The sequence below is a fragment of the Cricetulus griseus genome (assembly GCF_003668045.3).
Source record: "Cricetulus griseus strain 17A/GY chromosome 1 unlocalized genomic scaffold, alternate assembly CriGri-PICRH-1.0 chr1_1, whole genome shotgun sequence".
Classification (NCBI taxonomy): domain Eukaryota; kingdom Metazoa; phylum Chordata; class Mammalia; order Rodentia; family Cricetidae; genus Cricetulus; species Cricetulus griseus.
Window position 1 is genome coordinate 61,524,659 of NW_023276807.1, and position 22,179 is coordinate 61,546,837.

The 22,179-nt window shown below is 42.5% G+C and overlaps 1 protein-coding gene across 1 annotated transcript in view; it reads left to right on the forward strand.

Annotated features, from left to right (window-relative positions):
• Positions 1-888: 888 nt before the first annotated feature.
• Nek5 (NIMA related kinase 5) overlaps positions 889-22,179 on the forward strand; it is a 50,589-nt gene continuing 29,298 nt past the window's right edge. The window contains exons 1-12 of the mRNA XM_027395236.2: positions 889-1,429; positions 2,771-2,908; positions 4,620-4,704; positions 6,831-6,928; positions 7,732-7,815; positions 7,893-7,963; positions 10,394-10,480; positions 13,355-13,409; positions 15,786-15,986; positions 16,061-16,143; positions 20,320-20,386; positions 21,113-21,229. Coding sequence (XP_027251037.1) covers positions 1,226-1,429; positions 2,771-2,908; positions 4,620-4,704; positions 6,831-6,928; positions 7,732-7,815; positions 7,893-7,963; positions 10,394-10,480; positions 13,355-13,409; positions 15,786-15,986; positions 16,061-16,143; positions 20,320-20,386; positions 21,113-21,229 — 1,290 coding nt within the window. The 5' untranslated portion in view covers positions 889-1,225. The remainder of the gene's footprint in view (positions 1,430-2,770; positions 2,909-4,619; positions 4,705-6,830; positions 6,929-7,731; positions 7,816-7,892; positions 7,964-10,393; positions 10,481-13,354; positions 13,410-15,785; positions 15,987-16,060; positions 16,144-20,319; positions 20,387-21,112; positions 21,230-22,179) is intronic.

A 22,179-nucleotide genomic window follows, 5' to 3' on the forward strand; every position in this document is an offset into this window, starting at 1 on the left:
GATTTCCACTTTAAACCAACTCCATGTGTTTGCTTATTTGGGTAAGATTTGCCAGCCCTGGTAGCTTTTAAAATGAAAGAGAAGTAGGTGTGTCACACATCTTTAGTTTCAGCAGGGATACAGAGGCAGGCATCTGGACCTCTGTGAGTTCCAGGCCAGCCAGGGGTACATAGTGAGACCCCACCTACAAAAAACAAACAAAACCCTGAAGCACTTTAGCTCCTATGGGCAGGAAATGCTTCTTTCAGAACATTGTGACCAAGGAGAACTTCAAGCATTAAAAAGATTACATTGTTATAAAATTGTGACCCAGGAACTAGGATGTAGATAAATGAGAAAAGGGAATAATGTATGATTTTAGAGAAGTGAACTTTGTTTGGGGGTGGGGCATGGACGATGGTGGACTAGAAATGGCATGGGACTTAGATTCCACTGGATATGGCTGTCTTCCGTGTGCTACTATTTACTACCCTGAAAGTGGTATGTTTTCCCACAGGTCTGCACCTTGATGTACCAATATGACATGGAGCTAGACTGAGATGGGTGCATTTGCAGACCCTTGGGCAGCACCTGGTTTTGCTTGTGGACCCGGGTTCCCTTCTTAGTACACTCCTCAGCAGTATTTGAGACCTTGCATGAGAAACATGCTTCCTCCTCAGAATATATATTACAGTTGAATGCTGCTTAGCATGTATGGAATCCTAGAGATCATGACCACCACCTCCCCCAATAACCAACACATTTTCTCTCAGCATTGCTCACTCGTCAGAAACTTCTGTAGATGGCAGACAGCAGAGAATATACATACCAACAACACTAAAGAAACTCTCCCCCATGCACAAAAAAAAAAAAAAAAAAAAAAAAAAAAAAAAAAAAAAAGAGAAACAGGTCTAAGGCTTCAAAACAAAAAAAAAAATGCCGCCAATAGAAGTCTAGAAAACAGCCACCCCAACACACCCTAGAACCCAAAGGTTGCAACAAAGCAATCTGATCTCCCACCCCAAAGTTCTGGAAAAGTTTGCCCCCAAGGCGGTTTCTCCCCACTCCCTAATCTCCACTATAAAACCGAATTTCAGACCTGCGCTCCCTTCTGCATCGAGCTTCAGGTTGCCAACCTCTCTCAATAAAAAGTGTGTTGGCCCCGCTTTGAGGTCGAACTCAGTGTTCTCATTTTCCTCCTCTGATCCTCTGACTTACTTCTTACACAGCACAGGGGTGTAGAGACATGTTCTTTGTTGCTTGTTTGGCGTTTGGGTTCCGACCTCAGGCAACTGGAAAGGAGCACCTTGGGTCTCCTGCTCAGTTCCCTGCCCAGCGTTCCGCCCACTTTTCCCACGGTGGCCCTGCCCCAGCGTCCTGGAGGCATAGCTACCAGGGGCCAGATCTGCCTGGACACTTAAAGGCTCACTGCACAAACCCCGCTGAGCAGGTAGGTTGAGCCCACCCGCCGTGTTTGTTCTTCAGGAGCTGTCCCAGGCTGGGGAGAGAGGTGGGGGGAGACCAGGCGACCAGGCAACCAGGTGGGAGGAGACCACAGCGTCAGTTTCCATGGCAACTCACAAGCTACAAAGTCCTGGACCCTACCCCACCCCCCACTCCCCACTCCCCACCCCCTTTGTGGGCCTCAGCCTCTGCTAACAACCCAGTACCCACCTGATTTGAGATTATTTTAAAACAACCTGCCCAACAGACCACCCAGGGATTTAGAAATCTGCATTGTGCCAGAGGCAGGGGGATAGCAAACTCAAGGCCTACCCGAACAACTTAGACCAATTTCAATAATAGTTCCCCAAAAGAATTAGATATAAAGTTCAGTGGTTGAATGCTTACCTAGCATGTATGCCATCCTGGGTTAGATTCCCAGTGCAGCAAAACAAAAACACCCATTATGCCCTCACTGTGGCATATATGGGAAAAGGAAGGAAAGCAACCTACAACAAAGTGCATATTTCCTCCTGTAAACACTTGTAGCCAGGTGACAGGACAGTCACCTGACCATGGTTGCTAGAACTCTAGACCTCCCACCGACTGCAGTTGTACAGCCAGTAGACCGGGTGTTGTTTCATATTGGGGTACAACTAGTAGGAAAGTCCCCAGACCCAACCAAACCTTGGTTTCTATTCTTAGGAAATCCAGTACTACTTTATCCACATGGGGAGATACTTAGCTAGATGTGAGATAGTTTGGTTCTAGAGGCAGATCATTGTGAATGGGTTTCCACTTAACGTAAATGTATGCAGGGACTTTGTGGTAATCCCTTGTTGTGTGGGACCAATGACCTTTGAATGGCAAAGCTAGTACACCAGGCCCTAACTTCCTCTTAACTACCATAATGTCCCCACGTCCCTAGAACCAAAAACACGGATAGAATAAATTCCCAGGCTTCCCTGTAGAGGGCAGTACCTCCCACTAAGAGTGAACAGTGCTTACCCCGCCCTAGGACTTCATCTCTTTAGAGGCTCCAAGCAAATGTGGTGAGGTGTCTCTCCTTCAAACACAAGTAATTTTCCAGTTTAGAAGCTAGAAAAGAAAGGTTTTGTGAGGTGGTGACTGTCTAAGATCACAAAACTGAGCTGCAATCCATTGTGAGCTTGGAATCTACCAACCAAACCCTGTTCATGCATGACATTACTTGTGGTCATAAGGAAATTTCTTGACTCTTGAAAAGCTGGGTGGAAAGTTTTAGCAAACAGTTCCTTTGCCTTTGTTTATCTTCTGCTGGCTAGTTCTCATAAGAAGTGTACAGTGAAGGTTTATGACTTCATTTTAGGAACCTCTGACCCCTGAAACAATGGATAGATTTGACCTGATTAAGATCATCGGGGAAGGCACCTTTGGGAAAGTATACTTGGCAAAAAACAAAACAGAAAGCAATTATTGCGTCATAAAAGAGGTCGATTTTACACAGGTAAAGTTAAGAAGTTCAAAGTTTTGATAATTTAAAGTGGTATATTTAGCATTAAAAAAAGATTTCTTAGAGCCAGGCGTTGGTGGCGCATGCCTTTAGTCCCAGCTCTCGGGAGGCAGAGGCAGGCAGATCTCTGTGAGTTGGAGACCAGCATGGTCTACAAGAGCTAGTTCCAGGACAGCCTCCAAAGCTACAGAAAAACACTGTCTTGAAACCCCCAACCCAAAAAAGATTTATTTACTGTGTGTATTTATGTGTGCTTGTATGAGTTTGTTTGCACCGTGTGAGTGCAAGTGCCTGCAGAGGTCAGAGGGTATTGGATGCCCCTGAACTTGATTTGCAGGCAATTGTGAGTCCCATGATCCAGGTGGTAAGAACCGAACCTGGGCCTCTGCACCAGCAGTAAGTGCTGAGCCATCCCTCCAGCCCCGGTCAGTTTATTATTGAAGCAAATACCCTGTACACAATTGTGAATTTTATGGTTCAGTTGACTCTCTTTCATACACTTGAAATCCAGTCCAAGAACATGAATTGCGTTCACTTTCTTGGTGTCTCTTCCCCCCCCCCCCCCCCGAACAAAGGATTTGTCATCATGCTGGACACATGCTGTGATAGCTGAATCCCTGGCTGACCCACCTGTGCCTTCCAATTTTCTTTCCCTTTCCCTGCTTTCTCCCTCCCTCTTCCCTCTTGCTCCCTCCCTCCCTCCTTCCTCCTTCATGCTCCCTCCCTCCCTCCCTTCCTCCCCCTCTCTTTCTCTTCCTTCCTTCCTTCCTTCCTTCCTTCCTTCCTTCCTTCCTTCCTTCCCTCCTTCCTTTGTTTCTGAGGCAGGGTCTAGATTAGATATGTAGACAGGCTAGTCTCAGTGCGTGTATATAGGAATGCTTGTGTGACACAGCGTACATGTGGAGGTCAGAAGACAACTTGTGCATATCAGTTCTTTCCTTCTTCCACCTGGTGGGCTCTGGGGATCAAACTTAGGTTCCCAGGTTTGGCAGCAAGTGCCTTTGCCTGCTAAGCCCTCTTGCCAGCCCCAAGAAATTGGTTTTTGTTTTTGTTTTGAGACAGGATCTCCCTTTGTAGCCCAGGATGTTATCAAATTTGGGATCCTCCTGCCTCAGACTACTGAGTGCTAGCATTACAGGCATGTATGACTTATTTCTTAAAATGAAGAAATGCAGAATACAGAATTTTGCTGGTCTGTTTTTGTAGCATATGACCATTTTATTCTCAGTAGTGACTGCTCTTGGAATGTTATGTTTTAGAAAGAATTTGCTTATGCTGGAGGATGAAGTATTTCACAGGTGCTCCAATAATGAGAACAAATCTAGTTACTAATTTATTTATAATTTGCATTTACTTCTTGAAACAGGACCTTACTATGTTGTCCAGGATGATCTCAGCCTCCCAGGTAGCTGGGAATACAGTTGTGTATCAAGTAAAACCAATTTCCAACTTTCACTACAATAATATTTCCCCAGCATTATTAATTTTCTTGATTATAACTGTCACTGATGAGCTAATGGTTAGATATGAGGCATTCTGCTCATCCCATAGTGGCCCTGCTTCATGAGATATGTTTTAGACATGACATTAAAGTCAGTGGCACCTTGGGGGATTTCGGGTGGCAGTGAGCAGGAAGCATGCCTCTATATGCCAGTTACCTCTGCAAGACATGCTGCCTCGAAATATTGCATTGATGCCCTTCCAGGAAAAAGAAGCTTCTAAGAAAGAAGTGATTCTTCTGGCTCAGATGAAGCATCCCAACATTGTAACCTTCTTCAGTGCATTTCAAGGTTAGATTTTTCCTGTCATTCAAGTATCCCAATAAACCAATGACCTTTAGAAAAGATGTGTTCCCAAGCACTCTACCAACTGAGCTACACCCAAACCCATACATTCATTGTATAAATAACTTTACATGATTTATAAATCTGCTGAAATAGTTTGAACAACCAAGGTTAAAAGTCTTTTATTGCCAGGTGGTGATGGTGCACGCCTTTAGTCCCAGCACTCGGGAGTCAGAGGCAGGCAGATCTCTGTGAGTTCGAGACCAGCCTGGCCTACAAGAGCTAGTTCCAGGACAGCCTCCAAAGCCACAGAGAAACTCTGTCTCGAAAAAAAATAAAAACAAAAAAATAAAATAAAAGATGTGTTCCCAAGATGTGTATTTATTAAATTTTGTAAGTATGTTAATTTTCCCTGTAGCTAAATTGTAATCATTGTAATCTAAAATGTTGTCTTTATTTCCGATCTGGTGAGGTTTGTCCTGGGAGACAGGGTCTCCTGTAGCCCAGGCTGTTCTCAATTCATTGTGTAATTGAGCATAACCTCCAGATCCTATTTGTTGGCCTCCCTAGTGCTGAGGGACTTTTTACAGGACTTTTTGCAGATGGCTTCCCCCTGATAAGTTTTTGCATCTCTCCTTAATTCTCATTCTGCAAAGTAGGCAATGGTTGGTATGCCAGGATGTATCTTGGTGGCAGAACAATTTGTATGGTATGTATGAGGGCCTGGGTTTTATTCCTAGCAACACACACACACACACACACACACACACACACACACACACACACACACACACACACATTAATTTAATGAGTTTAGGGGCTTTTATATGCACTTTGGTCCTCTACATGAGGTGTATAGTAGATGCTGAATATACAGTTGCTGAATGAGTGACTGGAATGGACCATTTTAATAGACTGGAGTACACATTTAGTCCATGTAAGGTGGACTTCTGAAGACACTTTGCAGTGGATACAGTTACACTGCTAAAGCCACCTCACAGTACAAATGACCTCCTCTGCCCCTGTACATTGCTTGGCAGCTGTTGGCAATTAAAACTCTGGCTTAGCCAAGAGCCTCAACGCCTGGAGGCACCTGACTGTGAGAACCTGTAAATATAGGCTTTGCTGGCTAGTCTCAGTGCGTGTATATAGGAATGCTTGTGTGACACAGCGTACATGTGGAGGTCAGAAGACAACTTGTGCATATCAGTTCTTTCCTTCTTCCACCTGGTGGGCTCTGGGGATCAAACTTAGGTTCCCAGGTTTGGCAGCAAGTGCCTTTGCCTGCTAAGCCCTCTTACAACAACTCCTCTCCCACTGCAAGAGCCATGGTCTCATGTTTGTTCCCACTTTCCTGCTGGCTTTTAATGAGGGGCCACTCTCTACAAGAAGTGAAACTCTGTGACCAGGAAGTAGCGCTGGAAATCACTCATTGCTTCTGTCTCTACCTCCAGGCTCAGCATTACATAAGTCATGTAATTAGGTCAGGCCCACCTGGCTTTTGATTGACTCAAAAGTTAGCTGGCTAGTATGAAAGATGAGGTTTTATGAATTTGAAGCAGTGTAGGAAAAGTAAGGAGAATTTAGTGGTTTTCCTAAGGCAAAATGACTTCCCTCAGTAAATAACTCTTAGTGCTAAGCATGTTCTACAGTCAAGCACTCTAAATGCCAAGCAGAATAGACACAAATCTCTGCACCATTGTGCTTGTTTTCTGTTGCCCTGAAATAAATGGCTGTAAAGCTAATGGCTTCAAGCAATTGTTCTGTGCTCACACCTTCCATTTTACTCATTTAAGGGTTCCACCCTTTGTGGATGGTGCCATCTACATTGAGGGTGGGTCTCCTCTCCTTAATTTATCCAATCTAGAAATTGTCACAGAAATGCCCAGAGATTTGCCTCATATGAGAGTCTAGACCCTATCAGGGTGACAATCAATGCTAACTCCCTGGGCTACACAGAATTAACCCTTTGTCGTCGAGGCCCAATAGGCAAAGAAGAAATGCAAATGCTTTAGTGGGCCACACCCACTCATATGCACTGCACTTTCCTGTTGTAGTCTTCACATTCTAGGTTTTGAAAGGCCAATGCTATCTTAAAAGCTCCCGTACCAAATGATGCTGTTTTCTTGTAGAGAATAGCAGGCTGTTTATCGTAATGGAATATTGTGATGGAGGGGATCTCATGCAGAGGATCCAGAGGCAGAGGGGAGTGTTATTCAGTGAAGATCAGGTAAGTCTAATGTGCTTTCAGTGTTAAATTATTATGTTCTACACACTAGGCTATGTGAAGCCTGTTTTTGGTGGGGAAATTTGAATCATAAAATCATGGATGAATATTCTTGGTAGTTGAAATAGAATTTGGTTTTGAGAATGATTTTTTTTGGAGAAAATATCTCTTGCCATCATATTTTATGTAGAATGAACTTCATGTCTAAAACAGTCATGAGGACAGGATTGGAAAGATGGCTCAGGATGTCAAGAACACTTATTATTCTTTTTTCTTTTGGGGGGGGTTTCAAGACAGGGTTTCTCCTGGAACTTACTCTGTAGACCAGGCTGGCCTCAAACTCATAGAGATCCACCTGCCTCTGCCCCCCAAATGCTGGGAATAAAAGTGTACACCACTGCTACTCAGCTAAGAACACTTGTTATTCTTACAGAGGATCTAGGTTCAGTTTCCAGCACACACATGGTGGCTCACAAACCATCTGTAGCTTTAGGTCTAGGTAACCTAATGCCCTCTTATAACTTCCACAGGTACCAGGTATGCATATGATTTACATACTTACATACATGCAGACAAAACACTCATGCACATAAAATAAAATAAATAAATCTAAAATAAAAAAATATCACGTGGGACTGGAAAGATGACTCAGCGGGTAGAGGTACCTTTCTGGGCTATAAGATGGAATTAGGGTGTTATAACCAGCAGCCTCATTTCTATTACTGTTCCCCATCTTTCATGTCATCATGAACCTGCACCAGAGGCCAGCAGACTGCTCACTAGATTTATTCTGTTCCCTTCTGCAGATCCTGTGCTGGTTTGTACAGATTTCTCTAGGATTGAAGCACATTCACGACAGCAAGATATTACACAGGGATATAAAATCTCAGGTAGCAGCCCCGACACATGGTCTAAGACGGCAGAGACTCTTAATCTTTTTCTGAACATATTATTTCTTCACTTTTAGAACATTTTTCTCAGCAAGAATGGAACGGTTGCAAAGCTTGGGGACTTTGGAACAGCAAGGGCACTGAGTAAGTAAGTACTTGTGGAATTCTATTTTTCTTTCTATTCAAATGGACAAAGTGTTCGTTTTGAGGCACTGTGACTTAAGATGACAAAAGTTCCATTATCCCCACAATTTCAGGTGACTATGAATGAATCTGTTGAATCATGTGACTGCCTGTCAGTGGGGCCCCAGATATGAATCAAAGCTTAAGAGTGCTTGCTCCTCTGAGTTTGATTCCCAGAACCCACTGCTGGTGTCTTCTGTAACTCCAGCTCCAGGGAGGGCATCCTTTTCTGGTCTCTTTTGTCACTCCCATACACGTACACACATGTGTGCGCACACACAAATTAATGAAAGTAAAATCAAGAAAACTTTCTCAAGATAAATTTCGAGTAATCGAATGGTGGCAGGGATACTCTGAAGCACAACAAAGCAACATTTCTGAATATATTATATTGTCAAAAAAAAAACCCACTTGGTTTTGTGGACTTCTTGGTATCATAAGGAAACATTTTGCTATGTGACATGAGCAAAGTGGAATTCTGAATTATAAGAACAGCAAGCATGGTGACAGCTATACAGAACATACATGTGGAAGCAGGTGGGAAGAAAGCTTACCTGAGTTTCACCATAGGTTTTAGGGATACTCAGACTCTAGGTGACTTAAATGTTTTATTCATTAAAAACTTTTTTTCTTGATGATGTTGGGATTTAAACCGAGGGCCTTTCACATGATGCTCTGCCATTGAGCTACACTCCAGCCTAATTCCTTTTTTCATTTTCCAAATTTTATAACACACAATTGCATTACATTGATAGCTGGAAAAAACCAGAAATCTTATTATACCTAAGAAATTTTTAAATAAAAATTCTGCCTTGTGGAGTCTTTAAATCATAATATATATGTAATTATACTGCTGCTGCTGCTGCTGCTACTACTACTACTACTACTACTACTACTACTATTACCATTTTGAAGTGCTATGACTCAGGGCAATTACTCATTCATATAACTTTTTTAAAAATATATAGATATATGTGAAACATGAAAAATAAATGACCCAGAGACTGATATTGGGGTTCAAGCTTCAAGCTGAATGTCAGAAAAGCAAAACAGCTGGCCACCAGCTCTTAACTTCTACCTCAGCTCAGTCCAAAGGGGTGATCCTCAAACTGCTTCTGACTTCATTGTGCCTCAGATTCACTCAGACTGTTATACTCTGCTCAATGTGGCTAGAGACTATATGCCTTCCTCTCCTCAATGTGGCTGGAGAATGAATGCCAGCTATGAGACCCTGTTACTGTCTTAAATACCTCTCATGAGTCCTGGGATTAAAGGCATGTGATCCCAAGTGCTGAGATCACCTTTGTGTGAGCTGTTTCTCTTTAGGACTGGATCAATTTCGCGTAGCTCTGTGTGGCCTTGAACTAACAGAGGTCTGACTACCTCTTAATCCTAAATTTTGGGGTTAAAGGTATGTGCCTGGCTTCTATGGCTTGTGGCTGACTTTGCTTTCTGAATCCTCTGGCAAGCATAATAAATCATAAATATATCACCACACATATGTGTATATATTTTAACATAGTTTTAGATTCTTTCATTTGCATGAGTATTTTGCTTTCATGTATATATGTATACCATATGCAAGTCTGGTGCCTGTGGAGGTCAGAAAAGGGGATTAGAGACTCTGGAACTGGAGTGGTTGTGAGCCACAGAGTGTGAGTGCTGCGAACTGAACCTGAGTGCTCTGGAAGAACAGGTGCTCTTAATTTCCTTCCTAGTCCATATATACTTTGTGTGTGTGTGATAGGGTATCATGTAGCCCAGGCTAGCTTTTAACTTGTTATGTGGCTGAGGCTGGCCTTGAACTCCTTATCCTTCTGCCTTCATTTCCCTGTATTAGAAATATAGACTCCTGGGCCACCTTGCCTGACTTTCTTGTGCTTGCTCTCTCTCTCTCTCTCTCTCTCTCTCTCTCTCTCTCTCTCTCTCTCTCTCCTCCCTCTCTCTCTCTCCCTCCCTTTCTCCCTCTCTCTGTCTCCATATGAATATGTATGTATGTATGTGTATGTTTATGCATGTATGTATGTATGTATAATTTTGGGGGTTGGTTTTGTTTTGCTTTTTGAGACAAGGGCTTCTCCATATATCTCTGGCTGTCTTGGAATTCACTATATAGACAGGGCTAGCCTCCAGCTCACAGAGATCTGCCTGCCTCTGCCTCTCAGTTGTTGGAATGAAAGGCACACAGCATCACACATGGTTGGGGGTTGAATTGTAAGGTTAAAAACCTAGTGTCTTTATTAGATTGTTGTTCATGTGAAATGTCTTGCTTTCTTCCAATGTGTGCACAAATATAATTTTGTTGTCCATGTTTCCAATTTTCCTTGCATAGTCATGTCTTCAGCCTTTCTCACTCTACTAATGAAATGTTTTTTTATTTACTCTAATTTCCTAGTTCCATGGAACTTGCTCAGACATGTGCTGGGACCCCTTACTATCTATCCCCAGAGATTTGTCAGAACAGACCATACAACAATAAAACGTGAGTTGCTCTTGGTTGGCCTGTCAAATATGGTGGATGACACCGAATCACAGAGTCTGATGTTCTAATCTATATGTGCACTTTCCTTTTCTTCATGTGTGGAATAAGAATTCCAATGACTAATATTCCTGGAAGCTTTTGGACTTATTTCACTTAAGAATACCAAAAACAAAACAAAACAAAAAACAAACACAAAAACCCAGGCAGTGGTGGCACAAACCTTAATCCCAGCACTCAGAGGACAGAGGCAGACAGATCTCTGAGTTCAAGGCCAGCCTGGTCTACAGACTGAGTTTCAGGACAGCCAAGGCTGTTACAAAGAGAAACCCTATGCTTTCCATATACTCCTGGATGTGTGACCTCATTAGAGGGTGACCTGCATTTGGGGGTGAGGGTGGCACCTAAAAAGAAACTGACTCTTCTCTAACCAGTGGATCTGGTAGGAATGGTGTTAGTATTCAGCTATCTGTACTGGTCTGTCCTTGGGGTTCTAACAGGACACACCCTCAGCTGCAGCCACTAAGAGCACCACCTGTGAACATTTATTACATTCCCTTTTAAAAGGAGTGCCTTGCCCACCTCTCATCTCTTTCTCTTCTCTCTCTCTCTCTCTCTCTCTCTCTCTCTCTCTCTCGTGTGTGTGTGTGTGTGTGTGTGTGTGTGTGTGTGTGTGTGTGTGTATGTGTATATGTGTGTCTGCTTCTCTCTCTCTGTCTGCTTCTTTCTCTCTCCTTCACCACTTTTGTCCCCACAAATGACCTGAGAAGACTGCATAGCAATCTTGCCTAGACCCCTGAAGACACAGAGACACAGTCTGGGCTATTGAAATAGTTGATACAATAAGTTGTTTTTATGCCAGAGGCCTAATGAATTCTAAGTGATCCTACCAGTGGGGTGCTGAATAGACAACTTGAACTTAATGCAAACACTCCTTCTCTGCCCCCTTCTCTGTCCCTTCTCTGCTCCTTCTCTCTACTCTTCTAATAAATCTCCCATGTGAGCCCTGTTGTATGGTGTGACTCCTTCCTGCTGTTTCTTTTTTAAATTATAACAGTGGGTATGTGTGAATATGATTAAATTCGATTAAATTAATAGAAACTAGTAAAAAATGAGAAAAAAGTAAACAAGAAAAATCTCCCAAAGAAAAACCTTTTATTGTGATGTTGCTGTACCCAGGAGGCAACCCAGGATGTCTCACAGATGACAAGATCCAAATCTGATCAGCCTGCTTACATATCCAGAGAAGGAGTGTTTGCATTAAGTTCTAGTTGTCTGTTCAGCACCCCACTGGTAGTATCACTTAGAATTCATTAGGCCTCTGACATAAAACAACTTATTGTATCAACTATTTCAATAGCCCAGACTGTGTCTTCAGGGGTCTAGGCAAGATTGTTATGCAGTCTTCTCAGGTCATTTGTGGGCTGTTTGAGATGATTGGTGTTTGATGGGGTGGGCTAGCTGACTCTTTGACTGAAAATCCTTTTGCTCAAGGAGGCCAGGGCAGTGAGGGGGTATCTAGTAGCCACCCCATCCCTCAGTATTTTCTCCTGTTTATAGGAAAATGAATTTAGACAAGGTACTTCTGAATTATTATTGACATGAATCATGATTCCAGACAGCTTACCATCTGCATCATGCCTCAGAAAAATGGTTCCCTCCCTCCCGTGTCATAAGGTGGCCTGCCAACTGAGCACACCTCTGCTTTTCTTTACTGAATCCTGTTTTGGGATCCTTGACATCTAAGATTTCCTCTTGCCTTTTAGATTTAATTATCCTTTTTATTCTTTAAAATGACTCCTTAAACCAATCTTTACTACCACTATCTATATCTATATCTATATCTATATCTATATCTATATCTATATCTATATCTATATCTATATCTGTTTTTCAAGACAGGGTTTCTCTGTATTGCTTTGGAGCCTGTCCTGGAACTCACTCTGTAGATCAGGCTGGCCTTGAACTCACAGAGATCTACCTGCCTCTCCCTCCCAAGTGCTGGGATTAAAGGTGTGTACCACCAATGCCCAGCCACATTAAATAATTTTAAAAATAATTGTGGACAGAAAAAAGTTCAAGTCCTATATTTCAATCATGTTTTTCAAATGTTCATCTAGACTATTCTATCACATGATATAACCTTTTCTCTGTCAAGAGCTTTGAGTAGAATTTTCTTCCCCGATCGACCACTTTCCACTTTTGAGTCATGCATGTTGGAATCTTGCCTTTCTCCTCTGATGTGCCCCCAACTCCATTGTACACACATTTTCTTTGGGCACATGAAATAAATGTTCAGCTATTGTATTGTTAGTAATGTTTGTTTATCTGTTGTCTGCCAGGATTCTGAAGGATTTCAAACAATTCTTACTTTAATTTTTATTTTAGAATTGATAAGATATCTGAAAGCACTTGTAAAAAATACTAACCTAATAAAATGAAGCTGTACCCTGTAAAGATAACTCTTTCTGCCAGCCGCCAGAGACCCACCGCCAAGCTAGGGCCCCCAAACAACACACAGAGTTTTATGTTAGTTACAATGTTGCTAGTCAATGACTAGGATTTCTTATTTGCTAGCTCTGTCTTGAGTATCAACCATAACCATTAATCTATATATTTTATAAAGATTTATCGAGGACGTCTCTTTTGCCAGGATCACATGGCAACTTCTGTCTTTCCTACATTTCCCAGAATCTTCCTCAACTCCTAGCTCCACCTATCTTGCCTTCCTATTGGCCAACAGTGCTTTATTTATCAACCAATAAGACAAACATATACACAGAAGGACTTCCTCCATCAGTACCCACATAGAGTGGTAAATACTTCCACCTGTAATTGTTGCCATTTTCTGGCCATGTAAACCCTTCTCTTCTCCAGGGATATTTGGTCTCTTGGATGTGTCTTATATGAGCTCTGCACACTCAAGCATCCTGTAAGTATGTTGATCATCATGTGAATCTTGAATTACTGAAACATTTTGTGGAAATGAACTTCTGAGAGAAAAAAGATTGTTTGGTTTATTATATTGCTTAAAAATTTTATGGATAGCCAGGTATGATAGCCATGTGCCTGTGGTCCTATCAACTCAGGGATTCAAGACAGGCATGAGCAACAGAGAGAGAATCCATCTTTAAAGAGCCAAAACCAAAGTTGCCAGGATCACATGGCAACTTCTGTCTTTACTACATTTCCCAGAATCCTCCTCAACTCCTAACGCATTCCTTTAATTCCAGCACTTGGGAGGCAGAGGTAGACGAATCTTTGTGAGTTCAAGGCCAGTCTGGTCTGCAGAGTGAGTTCCAGATAGGCTGCAAAGCTACAGAGAAACCTCGTTTTGAAAAGCCAAAGTCAAAAGAAAAAAGCAAAAAGCCAAAACCAACAACAAAAGAAACCCAGGAGGTGGAGGCAGAAGGACTGAGAGTTTATTTTATAGAGATAATCATACTGACACAATATTTTACTTTTTGCTTTTTCAAATACTGTAACAAATATTTACTCATAAAGTCATCCACAGTAAAATCTTCCATTGTATAAAAGAAGCATTTATTTATACAAAATAACATTGAACACGATGGTGTGGTAATGAAGTGCAGGTTTTGTTCAGATACCAGATGGGTGGCCTTTAATATTAACAACAATAGTAATAATGAAGACAGCTGCATAGACAAGAGTCTATGCCTGGTCTACATAGCAAGATGCAGACTGTCTCTGTCTCTGTCTCTGTCTCTGTCTCTCTGTCTCTCTCTCTCTCACACACACAGACACACATACACGGAGAAGCATGTCAGAACTGCATGTTTGACATGGACAGATATCAAGATAATACTATAAAGTAAAAAGTCCAAGTCAGAGAATAGCATGTGAAGCATGTTTCCATTTTACACATATTCTTTGAAGGTAATGAGAGTGTGTGGCAGAGTCTGTAGTAAATCAAGCATAGACTTCCTAGGGACATGCTCATATTTCCAGTCTTGAAGAGTGAAGCATTGTGAGTCCATTAGGTCCCTTATCTCCATGCTTTATTGGAAGCTGGACATATAGGCACCATCTGCCTAGTATGTATAAAACTTCCAAGGTTCCATATGTTCAAATAAACCATATGCATAAATGTCTTGGGCCACTCTTAACATTTAGGCAGGGGTGGAATTTCTCTACAAATCTCAGGTCCTGGAGACTTCATACCAAGGCCAATACTGGAGGCAGGACTTTCCAAGGACGGCTTGCTTGCCAACTCTTGTCTATGCAGCTGTCTTCATTATTACTATTGTTGTTAATATTAAAGGCCACCCAGCTGGTATCTGAACAAAACCTGCACTTCATTACCACACCATCGTGTTCAATGTTATTTTGTATAAATAAATGCTTCTTTTATACAATGGAAGACTTTACTGTGGATGACTTTATGAGTAAATATTTGTTGCAGTATTTGAAAAAGCAAAAAGTAAAATATTGTGTCAGTATGATTATCTCTATAAAATAAACATTCTTGAAAAGATCATATAGAATTATGAGTTGTGAGTTGTGAAATTATGCATATTTTCCTGTTTACAACTTCCTATGCTTTTGGTTTTTAAGTGTTAGTAAATGGTATTTTGGTAATAAAAAATTAAAAATAAAGGAAACTGGCTTAGCTAAAAAAAATTAAAGTTAAGGACTAGGTATGGTTCATAGGTAGATCACACACTATGCAAATGCAGGGCCCTGCATTCAATTGGCAAGCACCAAAAACAAAAGCAAAATGAAAATACTAAAACTCTAAATCTTGTTTTACGTAGCACAGCATCTCTTGGAGTAAGTGCTTTAAGTATCCACTTATGACAGATTGTTGATGACAAGATAGGGCAGAACATAGTGCATCCAACTGCAGCTTAAAAATAGTCATAGATCGGGGATATAGCTAAAGGGTAGGTCAACTGCCTGGCATGCTCAGGGCCCTGTACCAATGCCAAGCACAATGTCAGACAGACAGAACATAGGTAGGTAGAAGATATATAGGAAGGTAGATAGATGAGAGATAGGTAGATAGATGATAAACAGCCTTCCTTCCTTCCTTCCTTCCTTCTTTTTGTTTTTGTCTTTCTGAGACAAGGTTTCTTTATATAACTGTCCCAGATGTCCTGGAACTCACTCTGTAGACCAGGCTGGCTTTGAACTCATAGAGATCTGCCTTGCCTCTGCCTCCCAAGTGCTGGAATTAAAGGCATGTGGCACTACTGGCCATTTAGCTTTTGTTTCTTGGTGTATTTATTACTTTAACTACCAGTACTCAACTGGTCTCTAATGAGGAATAATTATCTTGTCCTTTCAGTTTGAGGGTAACGACTTACACCATCTGGTTCTGAAGATTTGTCAAGCACGTGTTGCTCCCATATCACCCCACTTTTCTCTTGACCTACAGTCCTTGGTCCCTCAGCTCTTTAAAGTGTGTCCTCAGGATCGACCATCTATCAATTCCCTTTTGAAAAGGCCTTTTTTAGAGACTCTTACTACCCGATACTTGTCTCCTGAGGTAGGTTTGGGGGTGACTCCAGATTTTGGGAGAGATTTTGGATGGTAAGTCATGACACATGTATTTGATTTTAGGTCCATTCAAGAAGAATTGAGTTCCATGGTCATATGCAGAATGCGGCTATGGGCCTCACAACTCACTGGAGAGGTAGTCCATGGTAAGGATCATGTAACCATGTAATCAAAAAGCATCTGTGGTAGCTGGGAGGGTAGCCTGGCGGAACACTGTTTATCAGCTTGCACAAGGCCCTGAGTTCCATCCCTGGCATCAGAAAATAAAATAATAAAACCCCCAATTCAATTCTTAGCATCACCACACCTGTGATCCCAGCACTTGGGAAACTGAGGCAAAAGGATCACAAGTGCTTAGACCTACCTAAGCTACGTTTGACCCTGAAAAAGAGAAGCCCAAAGTTATCTTGTCATACCCTGTCAGAAAAAAAAAGTCCAAAGCCCAACAGTGTTGTTCAGTGGTATAGCACTTAACTAGCATGCAAGATACTTTGGTTCAATCTTTAGCATTGAAGACCCAAAAAGAGAGGTATCTGTGTCTTTATTTGATTAATAAATGTGACTGGGTTTTCACACCACTATGTGAAATGTGATTGTCTCAAGCTTTGCTGCAATTCCAGCACACTGTGTGATGTTTTAAAAAAAGAGGCTTTTATTATGTGTGTATCATATCATGTGTTTTGACATATTGCTGATATTCATGGGAGAAATTCCAGCAACTATGGTGAATATGGACAGTTAGAAAATATAAGTGTATCAACAAGCTAGAAACCATCTGGTCACATGGGTAGAAGGGGGTGTTCCTAAGAAGTTGCATATCTAGCTCAGAAGTGACCTGGGGAACTGAGCTCCTTTTTTTCTCATTAGTCAGGAAACCTTCACAAAACAAGCAGAGATATTTGAAGTGGCTAAATCAAAGCTTTCTTTTTGTTGATGTGAGGTGATGCCTGGTCAGGAGGAGGAGAGAGTAGAATATTCATAGATCAATCATGAGTTATTGTACACTCATGGGGTATCATTTATTCTGTAACAGAAAAAGTGAACTGTGCATTAAGACTTGCCTTGCAGCAAAGCCCAGTGGAGCTGAAATAATAAAAAATAGTGTGAGAACCTAGATGTAACTAAAGAATTCAGGTGGTGCTTTATGGGGTAATAAGTAAGAAGAACAAACCAATCTGAGTGTCAACAATCAGCTGAAGTTCTGGGGTGCTCTGTGTATTTGGGGGTGAATATTACAGAACAGAAAGTAAAAGCAGGATTTAGCTGTAGCCACATGTCTGGACTTCCAGAGAGTAGAAAATCTCTTAAAGCAATCTATGATGGGGAAATGCAAATAAACTGAAAATTAAACAGGTTATACAGAGTATTAATGAACTTATTCATTGTGTTTATTTTGACATTGCATATCCATCCGGATTCAGAATCCTTAGAGGAAGCAAAAAAGGCCATTTGTGATATAGGAAAAAAACACTATTTTTCTCCATTTTTTAATTTAAATTAGAAACATGATTGTTTTATACGTCAATCCCAGTTCCTTCTCCCTCCCCTTCTCCTCTGCACCCTGACAACTAACACCCTACCTATCCCATACCCTTTCTGCTCCCCAGGGAGGGTGAGGCCTTCCATAAGGGGTCTTCAGAGTCTGTCATATCCTTTGGGATAGGGCCTAGGCCTTCCCCTGTGTGTCTAGGCTCAGGGAGTATCCCCCTATGTGGAATGGCTCCCAAAGTCCATTGCTATGCTAGGGATAAGTACTGATCTACTACAAGAGGCCACATAGATTTCCAAGGCCTCCTCATTGATACCCACATTCATGGAGTCTGGATCATGCTAGTTTCCCAGCTATCAGTCTGGGGACCAAGAGCTCCCCCTTGTTCAGGTCAGCTGTTTCTGTGGGTTTCACCAGCCTGGTCTTGACCCCTTTGCTCATCACTCCTCCTTATCTGCAACTGGATTCCAGTTCAGTTCAGAAACACACTAAATTTTAATGAAGGCTAACACAAACACAGTAGAAAACTTGCCTACTTTTCCAACAGCAGAAAGAGTGTTCTATGGCTGTTATAAACACCATGGCTAAAAGCAACTTGGGGAGGAAAGAGTTTATTTGGCTTCTAGGTCCCTGTCACAGTCCATCACTGAGAGAAGTCAGGGCAGAACCCTGGAGGCAGGAGCTGAAGCAGAGAACATGGAGGGGTGCTGCTAACTGGCTTGCTCTCCATGGCTCGCTCAGCCTGCTTTCTTACACATCCCAGGACCACTTGTCTAGGAATGGCCCACATCAATCATCAGTCAAGAAAATGCCCCGACAGGCTTCCCCACAGGGCATTCTGTTGGAGGCATTTTTCTTAGCCAAGGCTCCCTTTTTCCAGATGACCCGGTTTGTTTCAAGTTGATAAAAAGCTAAGCAGCATTAAGTGACCTGAGAACCCACACTCCTATGACTGTTTAACGACTTTGTCATTAGTGTGAGGAATTGTTTAGGTACAATGTGACCTGTAATTCTTCCTTTCTGCAAAAATGGTTGTTCAGGGCTGGGGATATAGCTCTGTTGGCAGAGTACTTGTCTAATGTGATCAAGGCTATGGGTTTAGTTCCCAGCTTAGAAGAAAACAGATGTTTATAATCCCACACTCAGCAGGTAGGGGCAGAGTCAGGAGTTCAAGGCTGACTTTGGCTACATAGAGAGTTTGAAGCTAGCCTGGAATACCTGAGACTCTTTCAAAAAATAAGTAAATAAAAATTAAAATGTAGTTATTTCTAGAAATACATAAAATAATACCGGAAACATGTTTTGTTTTTTTTTTTTTCTATTTAAAGAAAGTATGTTGTGATCCTTTGTCATTACTTCTCTTACTGGTGTAGACTATCAAAGTCAACTGACCTTGCATGAGATGAAGCTTTAGTTGCTGTTCTTCTGTCGATATTAATGGTCTGAAAAATTTCTAAAAGCTTAAGTTGTTTTATTTTGGTTTTAAGTGATTCTAACCCAGGGCTTTGAGCATCCCGCAAAAAGATAGCTGGTCATGGTGGTGCAGACCTGTAATCCCGTCATCTGGGAGGCTGAGGCAAGAAGATTGTGGACTGAGATCCATCTGAGCTACCTAGAGACCCTGTCTTACACAGTGGAGGGAGAGTAAGGAGGGCAGAGGGAACAGGACACGGTGCAAGTCTGACAATGATTTGACCAGATCTAACCAGAACTGTGCTGACAATCATTTTAAGTGTTCCCACAGCAGTGTAGCATCTCTTCATCCATTAACAGGGAAAAGGGCTGAACCAGTTCTCTGGAGCTTCTGTGTGTGCAGGGAGCAGACAGGCAGCCATGTAATGGAGAGCAATGAGCTATGCGTTAGTCATCCCACGGAGCTGGAGAGAAGCCAGGCCTGTCTTTGTTTCTTTCCTTCACCATATCTGAGGAGAGAAAGACCAAATCCTTCCCCAGAGAAAGAAAACTCATTATATTAGAGAATCTTTCTGTTTAACTGAGGCTTTCCCACTGCATTTTAAAATCAGTCATATCTAGTGTGTGATGCGTGTGCACCAAGGTCAGAAGACAGTTTGCAGGGGTTGGTATTCTTTCCACCACGTGGGTACCAGGCACTGAAGTCAGGTTGTACAGTTTGGCAGCAAGCGCCCTTACCCATTGAGTCTGTTCACAAATAGCCCTCTCCGCTTTTGGAGATTTCTAGGCAATCTTTGCCATCCCTTGGTTTTCAATTGCAGAACTCTGATCGTCACCTTTCTTCTCTCTCTCTCTCTCTCTCTCTCTCTCTCTCTCTCTCTCTCTCTCTCCTTCCTTCTTTCTTTTTTTCCTTTTTCGTTTTGGTTTTTTCAAGACAGGGTTTCTCTGTGTAGGCTTCATTGTCCTGGAACTTGCCCAGTATACCAGGCTGGCCTTGAAATCACAGAGACTCATCTGTCTCTGTCTCCTGAGTGCTGGGATTAAAGGGTGTGCACCACCACTGCCAGGCTTCTAATCTTCACCTTTATCACAAGGTGTTTGTTCCAGGTCTCCTCATCACTGAGGTGAAAAACCCACCCATCAAATCAGTATCTGAGATGGTTAGTGAGAATGCTTCCTTGTGGACTAAAGATTAGAGTGAGCATTAGAGTATGTGTGTCAATCTCCAGCACCATAAAAGACAGAAGAGAGGGAGGGAGGGAGAAAGGGAGGGAGGGAGGGAGGGAGGGACAAAGAGAGAGAGAGAAAGAAGGAAGGGGGAGAGAGGAAGGAAGGAAGAGAGAAAGGAAGGAAGGGAGAGGAGAGAGAGACAGACAGACAAAGGGAATTACACTCCAGTGGAACACTCTTGTTTTCTCAGGTCTGCTGCATATCTTCAGAGGAGATTTGAAGCTCAGCAGTATAAGTTAAAAGTGGAAAGACAGTTGGTGAGTAAGACTGCAACTGTGGGAGAGCTCAGGGTTTCCTCACAGCTTCTCTGCCCTCAGACATGGGTGGGTCCAAATTCATTCTGCTGTAAAACCAAGCCCATCCATCATTTATTTCCACTTTTTCTTTATAGATAGAATCTCACTGTATAGCCCAGGACTGGCCTGGAACTTCAAGCTCTACTCATCCTTCTGCCTCAGCCTCCCGGGTGGGAAGTACAGGCATGGGCTACCAGGCCTGACACGTCACTCTTCTGACTTGTTCTTATTCTCACTGTCACACCCCAGGGCTGCTAAGCCTCAGAAGAGCTTAACTGGACAGCTACAACTGACCCAAGTGATGACACAAAAATAACTGTTACTTACAGATAACACCAATGGCTCAATGCTAAAATGTTGCTTAAAGGGCCGGGCAGTGGTGGCTCATGTCTTTAATCCCAGCACTTGTCAGGCAGATGCAGGTGGATCTCTGTAGGTTTGAGGCCAGCCTGGTCTACAGAGTGAGTTCCAGGACAGCCAAGGCTACAAAGAGAAGAAACCCTGCCTTGAAAAACAAAACAAAAATGCTACTTAAAACATTTAATATTTCAGTTAAAAAAATTTGCTACTCACCAAGCAATCTCCTATGTAGATTGGTCGGTGATATACTTCTTGTCTTGAATAAATAGCCCAGGTTAAGCCAGAATATTCAAGTATGTCCTATAAATGATTTCCTTTCATAAACAGGGTCTTCGTCCATCTTCTGCTGAGCCACATCCCAGTGAGAGAGAAAAGCCACAAAGCCACAGAGAGGAGACTAAACTCCAGGAGCTCCAGTATAGGAAGAACAGAATGAAGGACCAGGTTTAAAATTTCTAGTTCTGTGCATGTGCCATGGTCCTTCACACTGCAGCCTTTCTTGCCATATGTCACCATTGCTCCCAGCATCCCTGTGGACACACAGAGCTGAGCTTATAAGACATTTGATAGAGTTATTTTTATTACACCTTTTAGGACTGTTGTAATGAAAGACAACAAAATAGGTAACTTAAAACAGTAGCAACATTGTCTTGTGCTTTTGGAGGCTGAAGGCCAGAACCAGTGTGGGTAGTCATGTGCTCAAGCCTAGAAGCCTGTACATAGTAGGGTTGCTGGCTTCTGAAGGAGACATTGTCTTGGTTGCTCATGTGTATGTTTTTTTTTTTTTTCTGCTGGCATCTAGGCATCTGGAATTAGGATATTTAAGGTACTTCTTGGTGTAGATTTCTGGTCTTTATTGGGTAGGTTCTTTGGTTACTATTGGCCAATCTGAGTCCTAGCCAAGTGTGGTGGCTGTGGGGTCCTTGGTAGAGAGCTGTTCTGCAGTTTAGCATGGACTCACAAAGGAATGGAGATGGCCTAGAAGGAAAGGTTGAAAGAAGCTGTGGGGAAGACCAAGAGTGACCCTGGGTCTGCACCAAGAGGCTGAGTGTCAAGAGGATGGAGGTGTTCCAGGGCAGGGGTGCTCCAGGAGGACAGGTTCCTGTGGGCAGGCAGCTGCAGAACTAATGGTGAGTCTGGAAATAATTTAATGGAGGATAGGAAGGAGGTTGAAGGTCCCCTACCTGAGTCCCAGCCTATGCTGGGCATCTTTGGGTTCCTGGTGGAGAGAGGTTCTGTGGGTAGGCAGAGTCCCAAAGGACTGGAAATGGCAGAAGGAAGAGCTGAAAGGTGTTTCCAAGAACTAGAGGGTCCCGGGGTCCACGCCAAGCAGCCAATTCCTGGTGGATAGGAGTGGGCTGTGCTCATTTTCATATTGATCAAGGAGCCCATTC